The 25,063-nt window shown below is 28.3% G+C and overlaps 1 protein-coding gene and 1 long non-coding RNA gene across 3 annotated transcripts in view; one reads left to right on the top strand and one right to left on the bottom strand.

The window, feature by feature from the left end:
* The window catches only part of LOC126736382 (uncharacterized), a 29,932-nt gene extending 10,697 nt beyond the window's left edge, over window positions 1-19,235 (bottom strand). The window contains exons 1-2 of the long non-coding RNA XR_007660657.1: window positions 19,164-19,235; window positions 18,679-18,855 (exon numbers count right to left, since the gene is read on the bottom strand). This is a non-coding gene — a long non-coding RNA (uncharacterized LOC126736382). The remainder of the gene's footprint in view (window positions 1-18,678; window positions 18,856-19,163) is intronic.
* The window catches only part of LOC126736379 (excitatory amino acid transporter 3-like), a 44,087-nt gene extending 21,072 nt beyond the window's left edge, over window positions 1-23,015 (top strand). For both annotated transcript variants that reach the window (XM_050440707.1, XM_050440708.1), the window contains exons 3-11: window positions 632-916; window positions 4,011-4,187; window positions 7,299-7,341; window positions 12,580-12,787; window positions 12,842-13,052; window positions 13,106-13,339; window positions 13,392-13,583; window positions 13,640-13,774; window positions 22,495-23,015. In XM_050440707.1, the coding sequence (XP_050296664.1) occupies window positions 639-916; window positions 4,011-4,187; window positions 7,299-7,341; window positions 12,580-12,787; window positions 12,842-13,052; window positions 13,106-13,339; window positions 13,392-13,583; window positions 13,640-13,774; window positions 22,495-22,663 (1,647 nt within the window). In that variant the 5' untranslated portion in view covers window positions 632-638 and the 3' untranslated portion in view covers window positions 22,664-23,015. The remainder of the gene's footprint in view (window positions 1-631; window positions 917-4,010; window positions 4,188-7,298; window positions 7,342-12,579; window positions 12,788-12,841; window positions 13,053-13,105; window positions 13,340-13,391; window positions 13,584-13,639; window positions 13,775-22,494) is intronic.
* The last annotated feature ends 2,048 nt before the right edge of the window (window positions 23,016-25,063 follow it).

Consider the following 25,063-nt stretch of genomic DNA (forward strand, 5'->3'; position numbering starts at 1 on the left):
GAAATGCTCTTCAGCTGCAATAATTCTTTCCCTTAAATGACCTCGTTTAAAATCGGAACTATATACACAAAGTCTTTTATACATTTCCAGACTGTAAAATCCAAAGGTCGAGCGGACGGGGTGGCCACGGAACAGGAGCATTTCGACCCCGACCAATCCACCGATTAGGAAATACTTGATGTAAATAGCTCCTAACAACCAAAGTTAACACATGCAATATACCGCAGGTATACCTCTCTGCAAGGTATAGCGTGAACTCCATGAACGGATTTCAATTTCTCGTTCCAAAAAACCCCCTCACACCAAATTTTAATTTAATATCTTATGAAACACTCGACTTACTTAAAAAAAACGATTTTATATTTCTCATTTTGACGCCCTGTATATTAAATACCGAGCGCCCAATTAAAAAATGGCATAACGAAAGTCGCATTATTTTGGTCCACCCTATATGTGGCCGGCGGATTGGCCTCCTTTTTCCGGACACCCTGTAGTTATTTCATTTTTCTTTCATACAGGTAAACCAAAATTGCTTCTTCATTTCAGGCAGTTGAAGATCATTATCATTTTTAATTAGGAGGCTATAATACAAGTTAAAATAAAATTTAGCATAATTATTTTTTATTTTCAGGCCGGTCATGGCAGACGAGCCCCACAACAAACTGGTAGCATGCATAAAGAGAAATTTGCTTACCATTTTGACCGTGGTTGGGGTCTTCGGAGGTACCGCTGTCGGGCTGCTTCTACGAGCAGCTTCGAGCACGAAATGGACCAGCAGGGAAATCATGTACTTGGCCTTCCCTGGGGAGCTCTTTCTCAGGATGCTCAAATGTCTTATCATTCCACTACTTATGTCCTCTGTCATTTCTGCTATTGGTTCATTAGATTTGAGCTTATCCAAAAAGATTGCATTTAGGTAAGTCAACTAGACATATTTTGGATAAAAGCTACTAAATACAAAACAAACATCCCATTCTGTTTAATGTTTATGTTCGCTCGTACATTAAAATCTGTAATGAGTTCAAGTTGGCTATTTTTAAATTTTATTCGCTTTGTATATGTTCATCATCTAAGAAGCAATAAGTATGTAAATTTTTCTATTGTGCATTGTAAATTAAAATTAGTCGGAGAGAACTTGGACTGTATCCAGAATGTACACTATACAAAACGCAGTCTTATTTTATTAAATTATTTTCAAGTTTACCTATTGACAAGCGGTTAAATATTGATTGAGAAAAAATATAATTCGTTTCTAATTATAACTTGATAAAACCTAATAGTAGACCTTAACATGTTGAGGAACGTATCAGACACCACTAATCATGATTGTTATTTCCTTGCGATTTAGATTTCGTGCTTTAATTTTCATAATTTTTTTTCTTTTGGCTTATAGGGCTTCTTTGACAGCTGACCACATTAACTTTCCTAAGTTTTTGCTTTTGTGGTGAAGGTTTATCATTAGCTGCATCTTTACCATTTCTGCTGTGCACCTTCTGGAATTATTGGCTGACCAGCAAATAGTGGTTTTAAAGCTATTTGCCTAATTAAGTAAATTTAAAATCTCAGTTAGTCATTACCCTTTGTTCTCCAAGTTGACGAAGGAATAGGCATATTTTGAATAACTTTAACAATATCTTTGGTGTGTGTATTGAATGACAAAGATTCAATCTAAATACTACTTTGATTACTCTGCCTTGCTTCTGTCATACAGGTTGCATTAATGTAGCTTGTTGTAGATGTCGCGATTTGTCTTGTTTTTACTCTCTGGATATACTTCTTTAATTATCCTTTTAAATAATTTTTATTTGTACCCATAAGTTCTTCATCTAACTGCGTCATACTGCTTTATTATTAAGTGCGTCGGTTATCAATGATTGAGCAATCCATTTATGTTGTATCTTTGTTTCTAAGCATGACAAATCTTAATTATTTTTAAGATTCTATACTCCCATATCTTATATTATAGTTGCAAGAAGGAACAACCATCAACTTCTGAGATCGATATAATTAAATTGTGTTAATTTTCAAATATTTCAGTACAATCGTACCTCGCTGAATATAATTCTGATTATTTTTCAAAGTTCTCTTTTTTGTGACCTCAGTTTTCTTTTATTATGATTATATTTCTCCGTGATACCTTTGAAAGATGGGAAATATTTTTTTGCTACTATCACCTTTCTTGAAGAAAGTGCAAAATTTTGACTTCGTTTTTAGTTACAAATTGATTAAATTCAAGAGTAGACATGCAGTGGTTTTATAGCTGCTTTCCTTATTGGCTTTGTGTATCTTCCCATTAATTATTACTTTGAATTGGTGGTTTTTCAGTCGTTGTTCACTTTGCTGTTCTCCAGGTTAACAAAGGAATAGGCTTGGATCTGACTTTAAATGACCAGCATTCAATCAAAATACTGCTTTTATTAGTTTGCCTTGCTTCTGACACATGTCTCATATTGTGATTTCCTCGTTCTTACTGTGTGAATATACTCGTTAACTTATCATTTTAAATAATTTTTATTGATATTAGCAATCTCATTTTCTAGAGGGGTTGTTCTGAGTTGTGAGCTCTTCACCTGATTGCATCATACTGCTTTCTTAACATGCTTCTATTATCTTTATTATCAACTTTTCACCGTTATGAATAATTGATGATGACACATGACACACAGATTCAACATTGATGTTGCATTTTTGGTTCTAAGCATGGGCAATCTTAATTATGTATGCGATTCTATACTTCTATCTGATACTCCCCTCGCTTAGGATACAGTTATAATAGGATTTAAAATGGATATCATTGAATTATGATAATTTTTTAAACATTTGTGTACAATCGTATCTCACTGATTATAATTCTTATTATTTCTTCAAAGTTTCTTTTTTTGGCTTTAATTTCTATAATATCCTTCCTTAGTCATTGTATTTATTTTGCTAACTGCTTTTGTAATGGTTGATTCACTATAATTCACAATCGTACCTCGCTGAATTTCTGCATACGTTAACCCAATAATTTCATTTGATAGTGATTGCAAAAAATCTCTTCCTCTGTAACATCAGTTTTCTTTAATTATGTCTGACTTCACATAAAACGTCATTAATGGATCCATTGCTGATCTTCATTATTTATATTTTTTTAACAAAGCTCTATTTAGCTTCTTTTGGTTAATATGGCTCAAGCTCTACTTTCTTTCGTGTAATCTTCTAATGTGTTTTCGGAGGTAACATTATGATTTGTTTACTTGACATCTATTTCGTCTAACAATAGTCACGCACGTCGTATATCCTAATTTTTCTTTTCAATACCAGATGGTTTTCAGAATCTGAAAAAACTCATTATACTTTATAAAATATTTCAAGTAATTCATTAAACGACTTGTTGTTTTATTAAGCCATAAAGTGTTTTCCTCAATTTAACCTACGTATTCTACTGAAATCATCAAATCAATCAAGTCTTATTTGCATTTTGCCCCCTTGATTCTTCTGAGAATCATGCGCCAGTTCTTTTACCTAAAAAAATCTTTTCCGTTGTAACATCAGTTGGTTTTCTTTAATTGGGTTTGACAATCAGAGATTCTTCTTAGTTAGAATTTTCTTGCCGTTCAATATACAGAAAGCAGGAAAAATTGATCCACAGAGAATCAAATTTCCATTTACTACTTTAATTAGGCATTTGGTTGATTCAGCCAAATGAGCTTTATACCCTAATACGTTATCATAAATAGAATAATTTTTCCTACATACCTTATCATCTTATCTAACGATGGTCAAGCATATTTTCCGTTAACTATTTCATTTCTTCATAATAATGATTGAAATCAAATCTTCTTTCCAAATCTTCTTCATCTCTAGTGCCTGGAAGTTAATTATTCAGTAGTATTTGGTCGTTTCTTGTGGGATTCCGAAACTCTCATCTGCAAGGACATTTTGACTGTAGTACCAACACTGCTTAAATATCTTATATTAATAAAACATTTAGGTGAATTTCTTATATTGTACAAATATATACTTTCCAGATCCATTCTCTTTTATACGGCAACAACAATTTGTGCAGTAGTACTAGGCATTCTCTTGGTGGTAGTGATCCGGCCTGGTGAAGGTACTGTTCCATGGAAACCCGTTGATGAAGATGATACCAGTAGAGTCCTGACCAGACACGTTATAACACAAGATACACTTTTGGATCTGATTAGGTAAGTGTTCAATATAACAAGCATTCACATCAGCAATATCAAAAAACTCTTTGATGTCCCATGATTAATTACTAATTTTCTGACTTGCGCAAACAAGATAACAGCCTACTTGTGAATTAATTTTTCTCTCTCCTCATTATAATATATTCGTTCAGTTGATTATTTCGCCTAATTTTCAAAAGTGGGTTAGCGTTAAGGTCCGTGTGATAGACAAACATAACGAACAAGCGCAGGACATGACTCGTTGATGAAAGGAAATTTTGATATGATGAATGTTAATCGGTTCGTGTGTTATAGTATCCGGCAAACGGAGCCTTATGGCTCTAGAGTAAATGCTGCAAGAATTTTTGACCGGAAGAGACAAGGAAGTGGGTTATTTGATTTGAAATTAAGAGTAATTAAGTTAATATTAGTTTTCAGTGTAAGTAGTAGTATTATTAATAGTAGTAAGTAGCAGTAAAGTGTAGTATTTATTATTGTTTTTACTTTTTTATATATTTACCCTAAAGAATATCGCCTTATTACAAATACTCTCATGCCTCCGTTTATGTATATAGGTATCATGCAACATTATTATAAGAATACATCATCAATCATGAATATTCATTATATATAATTAATGATCAAGGTACTGTTTTTATTAAGAATTTTATCACGCTATAAAGAAATATTTTAAAGATATTCTTGCAAATAGAATTTTGAAAAAACAACGATATATCCAATTTTGGAAAATATTTTTTTTAAATAAAATGTTCGATTGAAAAACTATTCTAATAATTTTATTTTTATATCTAAAGCTTAATAAAAAATTAAAAACAAACGTTAATGAGATAATAAAAAAAAGTCTTAGTAATAACATTCTAGTTATTTTGTAGTAACAAGTTTGTATCAAGTGTATCATTTTATTTATTTAATAAGTACGGGAAAACCCCATTAGCTGTTACAAAATACAAAATTACAAGTTTCATTTAAAATAAAATAACAATATAAAAAAAAAGAAGAAATAAAGGATATAATCTTACTAGGTAAAACCTGGTACATGAGCATTACAAATACTAATTATTGAATGATTACGAGCAAGGTCAATCAATCAATCAATGCTTTATTGTTAAGAAATTGTTACAATTTGTAGACAAAGCTGTAAAACAAAAAAGACACAAAAATACAAACAAAACACAATTAAAAAAAAGAAAAATAAAACAAAATTTACAAAAAAATAAATAAATAAATAGAATATCTACAATATATACAGATTAATACAATTTACGAATTGTAAGTAGTCAAAAATATTATTATAAAATATACAATTTAATGTATACAATGCCAAATAAAAAAATTAATAAAAAAATCTCTCTATGTTAAAAAAAAATGTAAAAAATGTTTAAAAAAGTAAAAAATTATAAAAAATCCTAAAATAGCTACACAAAGCTGTATACCTAAACATGTACAGATAGTAAAAATACATAATAAGCTAGTGCGAAATTTGAAATCAATGATTACAAAAAAAAATCGTTTACTGTGAAAAAAGCTCTCTCCAGTAAGAATGCTTTTAATGCTTTACGAAGTGCAAAAAAAGATGTGATTGATTTAATTTCCAATGGCAGATGATTGTGCATTTTTTTTGCATTATATAATATGGAACTTTTGGCTTTTTGACTTTTGATATATTTTCAATTTTACCATTTATTTAATTCATAAAAACCGAATAGAGTTTAAAAGATTTAAATATTTTCTACTACTTTTTTATTATAAGAATTCAACAATAAATAAATAAATAAGGACCTGATGTATACAATGAATGTATACCATATTAAAGAAATTCAATCATTCTAAAAATACAATGGCGGTTAAAATTTAAAAAAAACAATCAAACTAATAAGTATAAGACAATGGTCCTTAATTTTTTATTTTTCTTTAAAGTAAATTTTATACATTGATTTAATATTATCTCAACTTTTGCCTAATGCAAAAGTCCTTATTAATTTTTTTAAATATATAGTTTTAATTTACTTTAGCAATTATAAATTTTAAAATCAAATTTTGTACTGCGTGTTTTAAATTCCAGGATTCTAGATTTTCTTAGGGCCATTTAGTAATATCAACTGCCCGGAAAAAAATTAAATATAAAGACTTTTACATGAGCGTCACAATTGGAATACACTGTATATCGACTAACTAATTCTACATAAAATAATTTAATACTTAATAAACTATAACCAAATCCTGTAAAATTGTTTCTTATTTTTACAATTAAGACTAAGTAAAGTTTGCTTGGTTATATGACGAATTTCACGAACTAATTGGCCCGTACCCCCGCACACAAATTTGTTCTGCCATTTAAATTAAATTTGAAAACCCGTTTTAGCTAATTCTTCACAACTGCCATGAAATCTACATTTTTCACACGAAATTATTTAAGAAACTTGCTTTTGGTTTCACTTTTAAAATAAAAGCCGTATTAAATTCGCAAAATTTAAATCCAAAGTACGTATTTAAACAAAGGGGTTTAAGGGCTTTAATTTCACATTGTTATCGTTTATATAATGTAAAACGTTTTAGCATTTAAAAGGGGTTTTGGTATAAATTTAAGCCAATTAGTAGCAAATGTTTAGTCATCTATTTTAAGAGAGTTAAATAAATATTTACAAGCTTTCTCTTTCAGACACTCTCCTACTATTAAAGATTAAAATTTTAGATTTCTAGTAGCTTATTTTTAAGGAAAAATCTACATTTAGTAAGTTAATTACTTAATATTTTCTGTAATTTTTAATATTCCATTTAAATTTTTACTTGATCAGAAAAGCCATTTCCATTCCTACCAAACCTAATTAGCTGTCGAGCTGAAAGTCTTGGGAAATAATGGACAGTCTCCGTTAAAATTTCCAGGGTAAAATATTCAATCATTTAAATAAATTACCCTTAGGCATTTTCGAATAAATTGTGGTTTTACCTAATTTTGGTCGATTTCCAAAATTGACTGAGTAAATTCGAATTTATCAATTATCTTTCCAGGGTAAAATAAATAGGTACTAATTTTATTAGAATTATATAATTAACTTGAATTACTATTTTTAATAATATAAATTTCAATAATTTCTATTTTTTTTGCAGAAATTTCTTTCCACCCAATTTGGTTCAAGCCTGTGTTGGTCAGGTAAGTTTTACTAATTTATTAGGCCCGTAGGTTTCTTCTTTTGTATTTACATTTCTTCTGTATTTCATTTTACATCTTTTACATTTTTTCTAAGATAACTTTAAATTAAGTTTATACCTTTGTTTTTAATTTTAATTAATAAGGAAAACATATTTTACCTAGTTTTTTCTTTATTATTTCAGCTTTGAATTATTTGACTTTCTTTGATATTTTAATACTTTATTTTCATTTAAATCCTATGATGCCTAATTATGCGAAATATGTAGTATTTTATCACATTTTAATTAAAAAAAATTGCTAGGACCACCTTAAATTTATCCTAAAAGTTTTTCATTCTCTTATCATTTATATTCTAATCCATAATTTATATACTAAATCTTGGATTTTATACTTAGCACCATAATCATAAGAATTTCATAAGACTTCTGATTTGCCAGACATAATTACTTTGGTTCTAAGGCAAAATTTTATTTAGTAGGAGTTTTGGTAATTTTTAGTATTTTAGTGATCTTATCCCTTTTTTGAGGGCTGTGGGCAAAAATACAAAATAAGTTTTTTAGCCTAGCAGTAGATAGCCTTGCATTTTAAAAAGTTGGTCTAAGTGATTTTCTTTAAATTTTCAGGAATAAAAGGCCTCGATAGGTAGTAGATCTAAAAGAGTATTTTTAAAATTAATAAGTGAGATTTCGTTCTTTCAACAACAAACCATGTTTCTTTACAGCACTTAAACACTCTGGGCAATAACCGTTTCCTTTAAACCTTAATACCCGTTTTTTTGGTGGGTAATATGCAGGGTAAGCTACACTTATAGCATAATAGACTGGAATTTTTCATTTTTCATTTATCAACTTTAATGATATTTAATTTCTCTTGAATTAGGTCAAGTACGATTAGACCCATTCTAAAAGATTGAATAAAAACTTAGGGTAGAGTGATGCTTAGCATACTAAAGATGACAATAAAATATCTAGGAACATATTCAAAATTATATATTATAATGAGAAAGCTTTCTTTGAAGCTGAATATGAATGCAATAGTCTATATAATTTACTTTAATTTACGTATTTGATAATTTTATTATCATTTAACGTAACTGATGCATAACTTAATAGGCTAAGGTAATTTTTTACCTTAGGTATTATCCCAACCTTTCTAATCACAAATAATATAGTTATTTTTAAGAGAAATCTAGCTTTATTAAGGCACTTCCGAATATAACTTAACTACACAAAATAACTTGCGGCAAAATTTAATAACTGTAAAATATCCCTTCTTTCCCCTGAGAGATTGAAAACAATTTATCACCAAGCAAAATATTACCAGCTGTTCTAGAAAATCGGTCTTAGCAATTTTCTTAAAATTTTTAGAAACAAAAGACCTTGATAACTATCAGGTATGAAAGAAATTCTTTTAAAAATTACTAAAGACATTTACAGCCGAAAACTGTTAAAAATCTGAGACTTAAACTATTTGCTTAAGAAAAAATCCCTTATTGATATTAACAGATTTTTAATGTTACTTACTCTTTATAAATAGTATATTTATTAAAAAAAAACTTTATTTTATAAGTAATATGCTGGGTGAGCTATGATTAAGAAAAAAAACGTAAGTTTTACCAATTTTTACCCATTAACTTTGACAATATTTAATTTCTCTAAAGCTATATCCCGCACGATTATAATAACCTTAAAAGATTGATTGAACAATGTACTATACCAAACATTTATTCTCAATCAATATTTACTTAAATAGGTTAATTAAATATAAATATTTTATAAATAATAATAAGAGATTTGAACTTTCCAATTATTTTACTATTTTTTTCTCTAAAAATAAATATTTTTCCTTAAAAAAAAGTCGAAGAGATATGATAGTGCAATAATTAATTAGACTAGAAAAATAAAATCAGTATATTCCTAAAATACAGTAAAACTAATTCCCTATGTTCCTAAATAATAAATTATTAATAATCACTCAAACCTGATGATAATTTCAAATCATGTACCGAAACGTCGTATATTTTTACTAGAAAACTTCTAAGATAAATATTTATTCGATTGCCATAAAAAACACACAAGTAGTAAGGGATGTAAAACCTTGAAAACTTAAATAAAAAATATATTAAGCTTTTCTAATGCATAATTTGAGAGGCTATGATATCCAATTTCTAATTTACTTTAATTTATTTAAATTTTAGGTTTTTAAATACAAACAATATAATTTAACATTATTTTGATGCATAAGTTAGACATTATAAGTAGATCTAACAGACCCAAAATCTTACATTAATTACATTACATTTCACAGTTTTTTCTGTATCTATGTTTTAATTTAGATAATTAAATACTTGTAATGTAAAACTTTGGAAATCAAACCTAATGATGATTCCGAATAATGGATATGACGATAAAACGTCAAATAGTTTTGAAGACTAGCAAAATCAATATTTTTGAATGTTTCCTAAAAATAGATAAATTAAGAGACAAGAGATCTGAAACTTAAGCTTCTTTAAAGCATAACTTGATAGGCTACGATACTCAATTTAAATATAAACAATATAATTAAAGGTTTTTTTTTAATGCATAACTTAACAGGTTATGAAATTTAAAATTTTGTTTAGCAATAAATACAATTTTAATTTTTTTTAATAAGAATAGTTCTGAAACAAAATTATATTAAAAAAAAGATAAAAAAAGAATTCTAGATGCTAATTCGGCCTAAAATCCATAAAACATTTAAGGTTACAAAGGCATCATAATATTTAAGAAATTATTATCAAAATTATTAATGTTATTACCATCCTTCCTTTCATGAAGTTTATGAATCGATCAATAGCTCTTGAGTAAAACATTTATTATTATATAACTTAAGGATTACAACATAACATCTAGCACGATAGATACTTTTTAAACTAATATTATGGCGTATTAAATATGACTGGGACATTATATATGGTGGCAGGCTCCTGTTGTCATAGCACTAGAGTGTAACATACATGACATGTCCTATTATCAGTCTTCAAACTTACAATCTAAAACAAATGTTTTCCCTAAAACGCCAATTCTATGACCTGAATAAGAAGACATTCTACAAGGCTTTGATGATTTTTCTTTTTAGATTTTTAACGCACAAAAGTCTGATAAGTTTAAAGTGTTAACTATACCTTCACTGTCTACTTTCCTTGTAGTGTTAACTTTAGAAATAAAAAGGTTTGGAAGCCATTCAATAACATTCATGTCTGAAGTGATGATAGTCAATAACATAGTCACTATTTTGTTCAAAGCAGTCAAACTCACTAGAATAGTCTGTATTGTAAGGCTTACTGAGTCTTCCTGAACCTCATTTTTAGTTCTATATATTTTGTGGACAGCACCTTCGATATTGCCCTTTGAAATTACATTGACAACTAAAACGAATAAATGCTAGTCACTTAATCGTCACACTTCTCTTATGTTGCTGGTTGTAATTTTCGTTATTAATATTACCTGAGTTTTGTCTTTGACTGCCTCTACTCCCTGATATTAACTTTGCACTGCTTGATTATCATATGAACTGCGAAATTATCTCTCAAATGCTATTTCACTTGCACCCACCTAATCTAAGGAAAACCTATAACTCCTTGCACTGTTTCTTCTTCTCTCACTGATTATTATCTTTACTAATTTCTCTTAAGTCACTATGCTGGGTTCCAATGGCGGCCTGTATACCTAATAAAATTCTGTCATGCATTAGGACGTCTTTTTTCTTGATATCGTAAGTCGATGCTGCCCTAGAGCTGTGATAAATTGGTCAATAACTTCCCCAGTCAGTTGTTAAAATGTAAAGTGCTTTACGTTTAAAAAATATAAAGTGCTCATTCATCAGGTTTTTTGTGGGACTGCAATGAGCTTCAAATCTTGCTTAAAATAACAGCATGTTTTTCTTTATCTTCGCCTACGTCATATTCAAATGTATTGTAAATTTTGATTTCCTCATTCCCGGCAAGTGTTAAATTTTAAATGTTCCTTACCTATTTAAAATACATTTAAAAAATAATTTATCTGATGCATAACTTGATAGGCTACCGTAATCAATTTCCTATTTCTCCTTAAAGTCGTACAATTAAATAACACATGAAAAATCAAAATTATCCTTAATATCCTAACAATAAAATTATTTCTGGATATTCCAATCATGTATCGAAACGTTGCATTTTTTACTAAAACACTTGTAAGAAAAATATTTGTCTCATTTTACTTAAAACTTATTAGTTAGGTATTAGTGAATTTTAACCAAAAACAAGTTATATTAAATAAAAAAAATAACTGTTTGAATGAAACTTGATAGGTACGATACCCAAATTCGTTTTATTTATATTTGAAAGGTTAACATATAATTATTAGATTTATGTAAAGTATTTAAAATGTGCCATTATATAATTTATTTTTATATTTAATATAATCTGATATTTAGGTATTTTAATATAAACAAGGTAATTTTATGTTTTTTGAGGCATAACCTAATCGGCCATGGCACTCAATATTTTATTAAGCAACAAATGGACTGTTTAACACTGGTTGATCATTATGTTAAATTATTTTCATAATTTCGAGGTTTTTTATAAATAATTTTTCATTGATAAGAATACCTCTGCTAGAAAATTTAAAATTTTCAAGGAAAATATTGAGATTTTGTTATTAAGGGAAAAGAAATCTATTACATTGGTTTAATTTATGAGTTAATACCGAATCTATAAAAACCTTGTTAAAGTTTACTTAAAAGCTTTATAGAAAAATCATTATCATAGTGTAAAGAGAGAAAAACTCAAAATCACTTATTATTAGTATAATAATTCTTAACGAACAGATTAAAATGGATAAAAGCATGTAAAAAATATTTTCCTCAAAATTCCTTCAGTTTTGTTAAAACATCCAAGCAAACAAATTAAGACAGACAACGTTAAATATTTATTTTTCCATTTTTTGAATGAAACCTTATACTTAACACATTAAGAAAATCGTCCGAGGATCCTAACAACTGATTTCCCTCTATTCGCCAAAGACTGCGAGACAAAAGAGAGATAAAAAAAACAAGAAAAGAAAATCGAAGGGACGCAATATTTCCAATAAAGCCTTAATAGATGCGAATTTCCAATAGTTTACATGAATACCACGTCATAGGGATGGGGCGCGTAAAATATTAATAGGACATTTTTTCTTATGAAACATAAAGATTTTAATGATTTAATTCTTGTTTTAGTCCCAAACGTTTCTTCATGAACCGAACATCTACACCCTTTACAAAAAGGGCAATCAGGACATACTGCGTAGCATCGTGGGCAACTCTACTCTGGACTCGGAATCTAAAAGTGCTATATTTGATTCTTTGGCAACATCTGATAATAAGAGGCGACTGAATGAAAGTCTTTTTAAAGAACTTAAGAAAATTAAGTATAACTCAACTCATTGTAAGTAAGAAAGCTGTTTATGTAAATGAAAGATCATTCTTACATTTTTTTTAGATGGCAGTGTAGAGCTGGAAGACATTTATTCGTCAGAAAAATGGAAATTCGAGGAACGTTACGAGAGCACCACAAATGTCCTAGGACTGGTCACTTTTTCAATTGTTTTCGGAATTGCTATGGGACAACTGGGGGAAAAAGGAAAAGTGCTACTAGATTTTTTCCACGCACTTAGTGAAGCAATGATGATTATTACCAGCTGGGTTATTTGGTTGGTTTACTTATGAACTATTAGATCAATTGATATTAAAATTTGACTTTCAGGTTATCACCAGTTGGAGTATTTTTCCTCGTGGTAGCAAAAGTCTTGGAAATCGTCAGTTTTGCCGACTTGGTTGGGCGTTTGGGGCTTTATTTCATGACTGTCCTGCTTGGGTTATTCATTCATGGATTTATCACGTTGTCAATTATTTATTTTGTGACTTTAAGAAGACTGCCGTTTAAAGTTATTGCACAATTAAGTCAGGTGTTGATTACAGCTTTCGGAACAGCTTCAAGGTAAATTTAATAAATTTAAAGTTGTATATTGTTAAACAATTTTGTTTTATAGTCAAGCCACTATGCCCATCAGCATCCAAACTATGGATAAAATGGGTCTGGATCCACGAGTGACCAGGTTCGTGATTCCTATTGGTGCTACGATTAATATGGATGGCACTGCTTTATACGAAGCTGTCGCAGCTATTTTTATAGCACAATTAAACAACATATCTCTTGGATTTGGAAAGACCATTGCAGTTTGGTAGGTTTTAGTTGAAAATTTGTTAAATTTACTTAGTTACAGTTGTTTTTTTTTAGTTTAACAGCTACAGCAGCAAGCATTGGAGCTGCAGGGATACCACAAGCTGGGTTAGTTACAATGGTAATGGTTCTGGATACAGTTGGATTACCTGCTGATGCTGTCATCAATATTATTGCTGTTGACTGGCTGTTGTAAGTATTTTATGTAATCAAGGGTATATTCAAAAGAGATTCGTTGATCCAAAAATAAGTACTCATGAAAATCAGTCATTAAAATAATAATTAACGAGATTAGAAGAAATTCTCGATCTAACATTATTCAAAATTGATAAGATATTTATATTAAACAAAATCAATGAAGTAGTTTGTATAATATGGATGGAACTCTTTATCAAGTAAAATTGATTGAAAAATTTTCACAAAGACTTAGAGAGAGAGCCTCAGAATCAATAAAATAAATACTGTGATTAATTCAAGTTTTTAAAGATCACTAAAAAATTATCAAATTATTACCGACCTAGTTATTCAATAATTAGTTCGATTTATATAATACGTGATGAGAAATAACTAAAAAAATCATAAAAGTGATCGCAAATTAATATTCTTATTAAAGTTTTTGAGAATTAATTAAATAATTATCAGAATGATTATAAAATATCAAAAATAGAAAATCAGTTAAATAATTTGGTTAATATTTTAAAAGCTGAGAATTGATTAATTGATTTTACTACTGATTTAAGGAATCATTGACTTAAAAACAAATCCTCGAACGATCAAAAGAGTACAAGGTCACGATTTAGATATCTTTGATGAAAAATAATTCAAAAAAATGTTTAAACATTAAACAAAGTTTTTGCAATTTTTGAGAATTATTGGAATAATCATAAAATTATCATAATCATCGATAAATAATTTCTACGACTTAGATAAGCCTTTGTAGGCCTAGAATTGATTAAGTAATCTTTAAACTGAATCAATTAAATAAATATTTTGATTTAGTCAATTCCTTATGACCTCATTTTAATAAAATATTTATTTTCAAAGATCTCGACCTAAAATTAATCAATAAATATTAGTGATTTATATAAGTTATGATAGTGTGTTACTACAAAATTACTCAAGTGATTGAAAAAAGCCATACATCCAAAATTAATAAAACGAATGGGTTGGTACTAAACTGCTGCTTAAAAGTTAAAAATGAATAAATCATTTTCATATTTATTGTAAGGAGCCATCAGTGAAAATCAATTATTATTATTAGAATTAATTAAAAAAATCCATTGTAAAAATCTTTCAAAATCAATAATGTACTGAGTAACTACTCACTATTAAAAAAAATTGTATTAATATTGGTATAAAGACTAATTAAATTCCTTGACTTGATATGGCTTAATCAATTAATAAATACAATATAAAATTAATTATTAATAATTATATATAATAATAATAATTATTAAATATATATAATAATTATTAAAAAAAATATATGATTTGAAAAAACCTTGATTTGTTTTCTTTATTTATAATTTAATAAAATTTTGCGACTTGACATTGATTAATTACTCAATAAATTCAAAATAAAATCCCTAATAATAAAAAAATTATAATTTGGAAAAACTCTTACATAATCAAGAATCAATAGGATTTTTTTTTGTTATTTAAATAAACTATTTTCGATAAAACACCTAAAAGAGATTAAATAACAATTAGCATGATTTTGAAGTTTTAAAATCAATGAAATTTTTATTATAATTCGGATAAATATTTATTTATTTAACAATGACTTAATAATAATTATAATAATTGTGACTTCTAATGAATTGATTCTTTATCAATTGAACCTCAGTGAATATGAAAATTATTGTTGTGATCTAATTACTTGAAGAACTACAAACCGAAGTCATTGCTTGTTTAGAATTGATAATTGGTTTAGAACTACAGGAAAAAATTAGTATAATTCATAAAAAACTTCATTTGAAACATGAAATTATAAGAGATTGACATTATGCGGATATGGTCTTAGACTCTTGCATTTTTTTATAAAGTTAGTATCTTTTTTTTCTGAGATTTGCTTAAATGAATAACATTTTTAAAAACCAACTAACTACTGAATAATTAGTATTTAGAATTTTTTAATTATAAACATTGGTATTAATAATTTAATAAAAATACTGATCTTAATATTAACTAATCAATTATTAATAAATACAATATAAATTACCAATAATAGAAACATTTTATGATTTGACATAATCTTTAGATATTCGAGAATCAATAAGAATATTCCTACATTCAAAAAAACTATTTACAAAATTAGTCTTAGAATTGATTAAATAAAAATCATAATTATTGTCAAGGGTTTTAGAAATCAATAAAATATTGAGTACTTGGTATTTAAGAAAATTTTAAATAATTTAAATAATTTAATGAAATATAATTAATTATTATATATTCTAAAAATACGGCATAAAATCAACAATAATAAAATAGTTACAATATAAAAAATCTTAGATCATCAAGAATCAATAATAATTTTCTTGTAATTCGAATAAACTATTTATGAGAACACGCTTGGAATTGTCTAAATAGAAATCACAATGATTCTAAAACAATAATAAAAAAATGATGATTTGGAAAACCCTTAATAGATAATCAAGAATCAACGAGAATTTTTTTATAATTGGAAAAAACTATTTATACAGTACATCTAGAACTGATCAAATAAAAATCACAATGATTACAAAAGTTCTACAAATAATAAAATAATTAATATGATTCAGGTAAGTGTTTATTTATTGAACAATGATCGTAATAATTGTGACTTTTAATCAATCTATGATAGCAGTGAATATAGAAATTATTGTTGTCATCTGCTTAAGTGTTTGCTTATTTATAATTAATTATTGGCGTAAAACCACTGGAAAAATTAGTATAATTTATAAAACACTTTAAGACGTTGAATTACAAAATAACAAAATACTTTTGGTTATTTACTTCGGTTTTTGCGATTCTTTACTGAAGATTGAGAAAAGGGCCTTAAGTTGTTGATTCAGTTGTTGATGTGGACTTGGAATCAATGAATTAATAAAAAAATATATTCAAAATCAATAAAAAATTGCAACGTATAATAAAATTGATTTAGTAATTCTCATATGGGTAACAGAATTGAATAGTTATCTTATCTAGTTATTGTAAGGGGTTATCAATATGAAAAATGCTTGAAATTGATTACATTTTCAACCTAATGATTGTACTCAGGCAAGTATACATGTTGTAAAGGATAATAAACATGAAATCAATATATAAGGTACTTGAGGGAAATAAGGCCTAGCTAAGAAAAAAATTGAATAAAGTGAAAAACTGTAATGTTAATATTTAGTTTGATACACCAAAGTGCTTATAAGGTTATATTAATTTTAACAAACTTAAAAAAATAATCTCTAAAAAAACTAGAAAACAAAAAATAAATATTAAGAAAAATAACGCAAATCGGCCTTATTATCCGATGGAGGTTTAATAAAGCCTATATATAAAAATGGCACAACTCGTTAATTAGGCGAAGTTTAGCAGCCATCGGGACACTCAAAATCATCCATGTCATTGACTGTTAAGCCAACACATTCCTCATGGTACCATTTAAGACATTTGCTGCACTGCCTCATATCGGCCTGCATGTCTTCCTCACATCCATGGCAATACCAGTCGGTACTTAACTTTTCCCTGGAGCTTTTAATATCTTTATTCAATTTGGCACGACTTTTGTTCTCCTCGGTAAAAAGATCTCTAGTGACTAGAGTTCCTTTGTAGTTTAGAGCTTTTAGTTTTTACTGGTGTGGGCAAAAGCTCATTAAAAGAAGTGACTTTTGTTGTTCGTCTCTTTAATTCAGCAAGAGGTATATGGTCATCAGTCGAATCCGAGTCAGAAGAGTAAACATTGGAATAGGAAAATTTGCCAGACTTGTTGGATGCCATTCCAGACGGACCAGGTTAAGGAAAGTCAGGTGGACGCCTATTTTCTTTGTTGGTATCATCCGGTACCGGTAAGTCTGAGAGAATTGAAGGAGCAAATGCTGTTTCTGGAATTGCCTCGGGATTTAATGGAAACAGACCAGTAGCCTTAAAACCATTTATAATGTTACCACAGCATAAAGAAATTTATTTTTTCTTTATGCTGTGATGTTACTATGTGTCATGCATTTAGACCAAACATTTGAAAGTATGATGTTAAAATGTGATTTGGTCAGCTTTTTGTTAGGATTCTGATCCAAGAATAATAATACCTCATTATCCCAATGTTGCTCAAATGAACGATAAACAGATTTGTCGAGGGGTTGAAGCTCATGTGTTGTATTCGATGGCAAACAGTAGAGATCTATATCAAGTGAGTCAACATCAACAATTGACAAATCAAGATGACAAGCTGCACCATCAAAAACTAAGAGGCACCTTCCTGGACTTTTGTATCGGGCTAAGTGCTTGAGGAATTCTTTAAAAAGCTCGTTAGTCATATAGCCTTTACTTGATTTTTCCACTAGAGTTCCTGATGGCAAATTATCATGTAATTTTGGCTTTAGCCTCTTTCCTTTAAAAATAATCATAGGAGGTATTGGTGGCATTGACACATCCTGCAATTGTCACACTCTCTGCATGTTCTGACGATTGAAAGTGAACACGTTTTACCCCTTTCTTAGCTAAAACGGTTGGCTGGTGGTGAATAGTCAAGCGGCGTCCTTTTTCATCCATATTATAAAGTCTTTCAGGGTGATTAATTATATCAAGATCATCATACATTTTCCCTATTTTTGAAAAATTATCATCAACTATAAATTTGTTAAGTTTTTGAGCCCTAGCTGGATTCATAAACTGTGCTTTTCTTTTAGAAATTACAGGATTTCTCTTCATAAAAGCCTTTAGCCAGTCTTTACCAGCAAGTTTTGAAGTTGTATTAAATTGATGAGCAATTTTATTATATTCGCAGAATGTGAATACCAATCGACGAAGGATCCGTGCACTCACAGGTAGACCTATTTCACTAAATCTTATTATTCTTTTAACGAGATCAGCTTCTTGTTCCTCTTTTAAAATAGATTTACGACCTAGTCTTTTTATTAGGATTCCATTCTGAACATGATTTCTAATGGTTCTTCTGGGAATATTAAACCTTGCCGCAGTCCCATATGTACTCAGAGTACCGCGTTGAACAGATCGAACTGCTGATATTAAATCCTCCTCGCACCAAGGTGCCCTTTTAGGAGGCATGATGTTAAAAATCACTGAAAATAAAACAAGAATAGTTTAGAAGTTTAATAATATGTTAATAAAGACATTAATTTGTCATGAGGATAATAAGGCCTACATGGAGGGTAATAAGGCCTATAAAAATAAGCTATAAGTAATAAGGCCTATAGCTTATTTTTATAGGCCTTATTACCCATCCATGACGAAATATTATGTAAATTTATTTAAATTATGTCGGCTAAATTTAATCTAATAAACAATTGAAATCACAAAATATAAAGTCTAACCAAAATATCTGCAGTTATAAATTAAAAATACATTTATAAATACTAAAAATACTTACGTTTTTGTTCGTTGTATCCTTATAATATCACACGCGGCGACCCGTCGACACAAGTTGTTGGAACTTACTGACGCCGGAAACAGTGTTGCCAGGTGAAATAAAATGAAATCATGAAAAATGTAACCAAAAATCATGAGTTTTGGAAAAAAAATCATGAGATGGCGTTTTAAGCCTTATTTAAAAAAAAAAAACATATATTATTTTTATTAAAATATTTTTTTGATGAAATAAAGATACAAGTACCAAAATATCTACTTTTTTATTAACAAATTTAAATAAAAACATAAAATTATATGTTAAAGTAAACAAACGTACATAATCTTAAAGTAAATAACTGAAAAACAAAAATCCGAAATATCTGTTATTTTATTCTGACTCATCGGAATCATAAATTTGTTTATTTAATTTTTTAAGCAAATCTTTTCCTATTGGAAAATTTGAACAAATACGGTTTTCTCTGCCCACTAAACTTTTGGTGTGCAGTATAGCAGCTATCATAGGAGTTTTCAACCGATTTCTCTGTTTTGTTTTGTTTAAATTTATCTGACTAAACACCCTCTCTACGTTAGCACTGGAATGCGGCAAAGTTAATAAATTAAACACAAAATTACTTAAATTGGGAAACCGGGATTCTGTATTTTCCACATATTTAATCTTAGCAATTTTACCCCAAAAATCGCAAATACCTTTCCAGGTAAAATTAATTTCATAATTTCTAAGTAACAACCATTCATTGTCAATAACTTGCATATCAGCAGGAATTAAATTTTGAAACAACATAGAAACATTACTTATAGACCTGATTTTTCTTGATTTAACTACCTCAGGACCTAGAAATTCTAATTTCTGAAACACAGAGTTTTTAAGTGGAAATCTTGACAATATTTGCTCCACACTCTCAATATAAAAGTCTAGACATCTTAATTTTACCATGTCGAGTCGGTTTTTCTCCAGATCGGCAGAGTTTATGTGGGCAGAAAAGTACATGTCATTTAAATTAAAAAAAGTCTAGGGTCTTTAAAATCTATATTTTCAATGTTGGCATTTAGATATTCGTCCATAATATAATAATCTAAAATTGTTTTAACTGTTCTAGTAACCTCTTTATAAATAACGTGAATTTTGGGCGATTCGCTTTGCATTAATTTGTTTAAGCTATTAAAAATAGGTAGTACATGCGATAAAAATGATAAGTATAATTTATTTTCGGGCGTGTTTAGTTTTTCTAAAATAATATTTGCTTGACTGATTTTAAGAGACGCCTGATCTACGAAATACAACCTCAAAGCTTCATATTGATTAAGAAGCCTTTTAACCACGCATTCCAGAGATAACCAACGTGTCTGGCTAGGATGTAAAATCTTCGATATTGAGACATTTGCAAATTCCTGGAATTCCTTATATTCTTCCACTCTCTTCGGACTATTTGAAAAATAGTTATATACCTGTAAAAAATTATATTTTTTAATTAAGTATACATTTATTTTATTAGCGTATAGCTTACTTCTCTCGCAAATTGTTCCACTTCCTCAGGCAACTTGTGGCATGCATATGATGCACACAAATGAAAGCTATGGCATATGCATTTCATTATGAATATACCTGGAATATTTTCTCGCAATCGACTGACCACAGAATTATTAACGCCAACCATGTTGCTCGCTCCATCTGAAGCAAAGCCAATAAAGTTTGACTTATATGGAACACCATTTTCGGTAAGGAAGTTGATTAAAATTTCATAAAGTGCAGCCCCTGTGGTCTCTACTACTGGGATTAACGCCAAAAAGTTGTCTTCAATGTCAAAATTAATGCACATTCTTACAACTAAACATAAATGTTTGGTGCACGAGTTATCAGTAGACTCATCTATGATAATGCTAAATTTATTATCCCTCATTAGGCCAAGTAGCCAAGATTCTTGAGACAAGCCTGTAACTTTTTGTAAAACTCTTGACATCTTTGTTCGTTTACATTTCATTTGTTTGACAATATCTGAATCAGTGCCTACAGCATTAAGATAATCGATGAAATGCTCCATCAAATTCATAGGGAGATTATGTTCGGCTAGAAACCCCGCAGTTCTTATAATTCCTTCTTTCGCTTTTTCTTCAATGCTTATTTTTTTAGAACTTTCTGCAAACATTTGACTTATTTTTACTTGACTTTGCTTGCCCATTGATGCTCTCTGCAAAGCTTTAACATGCTTTTCAGTCTCAGAATGTTTTACTAGTTGGGTTTTCCCTGCAGATACCTTAACATCACATTTACAGTAATCGCACCTTAAATTTAAAACAAAAAAACGTTTACCTCCATTAAAATAAAAGTTTTGTTCGCCTTAAATTATATATATCCGCATTAAAGCAAATTTTAATTAGTTACGATTCAGTAACTCATATTATCATTTAATTCTCGATTTAACATTATTATAAGTGAATTTAGATTTTGTACTCAATAAATCCAAATTGCACTTATTTTTACAGAAAGTACCTTAACTTAAAATATCATAAATACCTACCAGGCAAAGCCTGTCCCCTTTCTGCTGTTCTCGATCCATTGCAAACCCGGTATATTTTTCCATTCCTTTTTAAAATTTTGCTTATAAACCTTTCTTTTCTTGCTAGGTCCTGGAAGAAATATACTCTTGGATGTACTACTACTAGAACTACTAGAATCACTGCCACTCATATTTTTTAATTATTTTCAACTCACAAATAATGCTTTACAATACCAAATACACGAGCAAATGCATAAAACTTCGTGAAAAATATACCCCGTAGAAATATCCGAGAATCTCGGGGAATCCCCATACTCGTCAGTATTTCCCGTTTATATAGGGCTGTGCGGATATTATTTAAGGCTTTATGATATTTATATGTGTACATTTAGTTGTAGTTTTAGATTATTTTTATTTTATTTTTATTTTTACGACTAATATTCTTTACGATTTTAAATCTTTGTTTTTTTTTTAAATCATGAGATTTTTAGACAAAATCATGATATCATGAGATGTAAGTCAAAATCATGAGATCTCATGATAAATCATGAGACCTGGCAACACTGGCCGGAAAGCGAGGAACGCGGGTAGTCCGTTCGAATGTCGTTTGTAAATGGACCAATAGAAGACGCGGACCCAACGCAATCGATTTCCGATTAATTTAAAGCGGTTTTTTTGAATATAGGCCTTATTACCCGACAGGCCTTATATACCTGCTAGGTACCTTAGTAAAATTTTGTTATTATTGTTTCATTGGTACCTTTAGAATAAATAATGTATAGCATAACATCACAAAATATACAAATATTCCTATTAAAAATTGTACTTTTCTTATAGGGATCGATTCAGGACCACTATAAATGTAATGTGCGATTGCTTAGGAGCCAGACTGGTCGATATTCTTAGCGTTGGAGAACTCGCAGGAACCGCAGTCACAAAGGATCGATTAAACGCTGCCGAACCACATGAATTAATAGAAATGGCAAAAAATGACCAACATATTTAAATTTTTTGACCAAAACACACACGTTTGTTATCTCGATATTTAATATCAAACATTTGAAAGACTTACAAAAATATACATAAATTGTTTAAATAAAATTGCAGGAAGGTATTTTTTGAACAATATTGGTATACCATTTTCACAAAAAAAAACAAGGATATTTTATAATAGAATTTGCACTTAAAAATAGCGTTATGCTTTGTGCACATTTTAATTATTCAGTATATTTAAAATACTTAATTTTCCTTTTAAAATAATAGAAAAGACAATATTTAAACTAGAATATTAATAAAAAAATAACCCAAATATGGACTTAAAGTCATTAAAAGCCGCTCTGTTAATTTGTAAATCAATCAGATTAAAACACTTTTTCCTTAATAATTTAACCTTTAATTTTCTTTCAAAAAAATTTTATATATGATTGTTTTGTTATTATTTAACTTACAAATATATTAACAAATAAACTATAACCAAGCTTATTAGATTGCTTATAATATACGATTAGACGTTATTAATAATTGTAGCTTCTATTATTAGGCTTATTTATTTATTTAATATTATATGCAGGGTAATTTTGAATTGCTTATAAGCGATGTATTGTTAACATGTGTATTGTAAAACAATACAAAAAAAATAATATTTAGCGGTGCAAGGAAAAAATAAATCGATTTTGATTAAAATTTGTCACTGACAGATTGTTAATTTATTGTTAAGACTATATAGATTCTTCTATATTTTACCAAAAAATTATACTTTTGGTCATAAACGGATTTTTATCTTTTTTGTTTCTTCTCTATTTTAACCACAACAATTAGCATTTCAGTATTTTCTCAAAATATAACCTTTGTTATAAATTGGTAATTGTGACCTCATTAAAAAAAATATTTTTAATAAACTTTTTTTTTAGAAAACTCTATGGAAATTATTCATTTCTGCTCTATTTTGGTACAGAAATCCATGTTTTGAGTAGTTTTGGATATTGATAGATTGTTCTTTATTTTGGATAAAAATTTAATTTTTGTGAGGTTTTATATCCTATAGATATCAATTTGGGAATGAGTTGCTTAATTTATCATCTTTTTTTAATTTTCTTTTATATACACTAATTGTTATTTTTGCCATAACTTTATTTTCCTTCCTAGTCATTTCATTGTTTTTAAAAGCCTACTTTAAGTAATTATGACCGTATTGACAAATTCTTGAGGTTTTGAATAAAAAAATTATTGTTTGACCAGAATAGGTTTTGGATATTGTGTGATTTTTCTCTATTTTGGATAAAAATCAGGCTTCTGCATATTTATAAAAATATTTTTATACATTGCTAAAATTGGTTTATTTTAGTAAAAACATTAAGACTTCATGGACATGAATTTTTTTTATATTTTGACTAAAAATTAAGTTTTTGTATATTTTTAAACCTTATCAAATTTTGTTCAATTTTGGCCAAAAAAATCAATTCTTAATCATTTTTCGGCATGACGTATTCCTAATTATTACTAACATAGATTCTCCTATTAATTTTCTTTTTTTTAACAATTTGTTGCGTAGTATTAGACATTGTAAAATTTTGCTTCATTTTGTGACAAAAACAATTGTTTGGGTATTTTTGGATATGGCATAACTCTTCTCCATTTTGTATAAAAATAAGGTAATGATTTTTTTAAATATTTTTATACATTGCCAAAATTTTTGGACCTTGAGAAATTTTACTATATTTTGTATTTTATTATTCTATTATTTTTTGTTGACAATATTTTAATAACAACCAACTCCCAAGTATTCAATCACCGGTATGTAGTTTTTATATTTATTTATCAATATTGAGAATTTTAAATTAGTCAGAAATCTGGTTATACACTTTAATATTGTTAAAAGTAAGACCTCTTAAAAAATCTAAACTCAAAAATAGGCATTGTAAAAACTTTTAAAAAAGATTATGAGGCTTGCTCCTACATAAAAACATATTATTGAGTTTAATTTGGCAAAATGTCGTTGCTGTGATGTTACATAATTAAATTTTTGAATAAAATTAACTAAGTATAAATCATAGATATTTAATATATTTAACTAATTTTTTTAAAGAATTTATTAAGGTTCGCTATTAAGTTATCCTTTATTTTGGCAAGCAAAATCAATTTTTAATCATTTTTCGGCATGACATATTTTTTATTATTACTAATATATATTCTTCAATTGATTTTTTTTTTTTTTTAATTATTTGTTGCGTAGTTTTGCACATTATCAAATTATGCCTTATTTTTTTATAAAATCTAATTTTTGGGTATTTTTGGACATCTCATGATTCTTCTCTATTTTGGATTAATGATGTGATTTTGAACATTTGCCGAATTTTGCATACAAAATCATTTTTTTTTGGTATTTTTGGATATTGCAAGATTTTTC

Source organism: Anthonomus grandis, chromosome 5 (assembly GCF_022605725.1).
Source record: "Anthonomus grandis grandis chromosome 5, icAntGran1.3, whole genome shotgun sequence".
NCBI lineage: Eukaryota > Metazoa > Arthropoda > Insecta > Coleoptera > Curculionidae > Anthonomus > Anthonomus grandis.